The sequence below is a fragment of the Oxyura jamaicensis genome (assembly GCF_011077185.1).
Source record: "Oxyura jamaicensis isolate SHBP4307 breed ruddy duck chromosome 11 unlocalized genomic scaffold, BPBGC_Ojam_1.0 oxy11_random_OJ71566, whole genome shotgun sequence".
Taxonomy (NCBI): domain Eukaryota; kingdom Metazoa; phylum Chordata; class Aves; order Anseriformes; family Anatidae; genus Oxyura; species Oxyura jamaicensis.
In genome coordinates this window covers 1-1,780 of record NW_023304245.1, presented here as the reverse complement: position 1 = coordinate 1,780, position 1,780 = coordinate 1, and the positions used below count along the sequence as shown (strand labels likewise).

The following is a 1,780-nucleotide window of genomic DNA, read 5'->3' as shown; positions in this document are numbered from 1 at the left end:
GGGCCGGGAGCAGCTGGGCCCTGTCCCCACCATGGCCCTGCGGCGGGCGCTGGGGCTGGCGGGGGCCGTGGGGCGCCGCGGCTGCTGCAGCAAGGTGGGGCCGGGCCCGGCGCTGGGGTGCCCCAAAGGGCAGAGAGAGGGGGCATGGGGGTGGGCTCAGGGAACCTGCCCCCCCCCCGCCGACTTGTCCCCACGCCCCCCGCAGCGCCCACTGCCCCCCGGCTTGTTGGAGGCCCTGCGGGACGTGGCCGGTGTCCCCAATGTCTCCACGGCGGCGGCGGTGTGCCAGCAGCACGGCCACGATGAGTCCATGCACAGGTGGGGGGCACCGGGACCCCCAGCGTGGGGATGGGGCCGGGGGTCTGGTGGGCACGGCGGGGGCAGCGCGGCCGCTCTGTCCCCAGGTGCGCGCCCCCGGACGCCGTGGTGTGGCCCCAGGACGTGGCGCAGGTGCAGGAGCTGGCGGCGCTCTGCCACCGCCACCGCGTCCCCATGGTGCCCTTCGGCACCGGCACCGGTCTGGAGGGCGGCGTCAACGCCGTGCAGGTACGGAGACCCCGGGCACGGCCCCCCGCGCACCCTGCAGCTCCTGGTGTGAGCCGAGCCGTGCCCATGGCAGGGCGGCGTCTGCTTCGACCTGAGCCGCATGGCCGCCATCTCGGAGCTGAGCCTCGAGGACTTCTCGGTGGCCGTGGAGCCCGGCGTCACCCGCAAGGCCCTCAACAGCCACCTGCGTGGCACCGGGCTCTGGTTCCCCGTCGGTACCGTGGGCGCAGCACCCGCTGCGGGGCTCAAGGGGTGCTGGGAGCACTGGGAGCACCGGGGTGGACAGGGGAGCCCACGGGGCTGTGGATGCTGGGGGCACTGGGAGTACTGGGAAGGGATGGGGGTGCCCACGGGACAAGACGTGGTGGTTGGACTGGGTGGCTTTGGGCTGCTCTGGTTACTGGGAGCACTGGGGGTGCTGGGGTGCCCATGAGACCGGGGGTGCTGGGAACAGCAAGCGTGCCAGTGGGGCTGGGGCTGCTGCAAACGGGTGCGGGCTGGGGGTGCCAGGTCACAGGGGTGCCATGGGCTGGGGGTGCCATTGTCCCCAGGGTCCTGATGCCACGGGCTGGTCTCCTGGGCTTCGGGGGGCAGCGGCACAGTGGGGTCCCCTCTCCCCATCCCTGTCCCATCTGCCCACCCGCTGCCCGTCCCCAGACCCCGGGGCGGACGCCTCGCTGTGCGGCATGGCGGCCACGGGCGCCTCGGGCACCAACGCCGTGCGCTACGGCACCATGCGGCCCAACGTGCTCAACCTGCGCGTGGTGCTGCCGGACGGGAGCCTGCTGCACACCGCCGGCCCCGGGCGCCAGGCCAGGTACCAGGGGACAGGGGGGAACCAGGCTGGGGCCACTTGGCACACGCTCACCCGATCCCGTGCAGGAAAAGTGCGGCCGGCTACGACCTGACCTCGCTCTTCGTGGGCTCCGAGGGCACCCTGGGCTTCCTGACACAGGCGACGCTGCGCCTGCACCCGCTGCCTGAGGCCGTGGCCGCCGCCGTCTGCTCCTTCCCCAGCGTGCAGGCGGCCGTGGCCTGCACCGTGCAGGTGCTGCAGGCGGCCGTGCCCGTGGCCCGCATCGGTGGGTGCTGCTGGGGGCACCAGGAGGGGTGGGATGGGGGTGGGATGGGGATAGGATGGGGAAGGCAACAGGGACAGGATGGGGATGAGGTTGGGGAGGGGGTGGGAACGGGGAAAGGACAGGGACAGGGACAGCCCCAGGGTCTGACCGCC

At 73.6% G+C, this 1,780-nt stretch overlaps 1 protein-coding gene across 1 annotated transcript; it reads left to right on the top strand.

The window, feature by feature from the left end:
• Positions 1–6: 6 nt before the first annotated feature.
• On the top strand, positions 7–1,667 carry LOC118157789 (probable D-lactate dehydrogenase, mitochondrial; the record flags this gene model as incomplete). Its single annotated transcript, XM_035312265.1, has 6 exons — positions 7–94; positions 206–318; positions 405–546; positions 620–761; positions 1,204–1,363; positions 1,429–1,667. Coding segments are annotated over exons 1-6 (859 nt in total), but the record flags the coding sequence as incomplete, so codon positions are not given.
• Between the last annotated feature and the right edge of the window lie 113 nt (positions 1,668–1,780).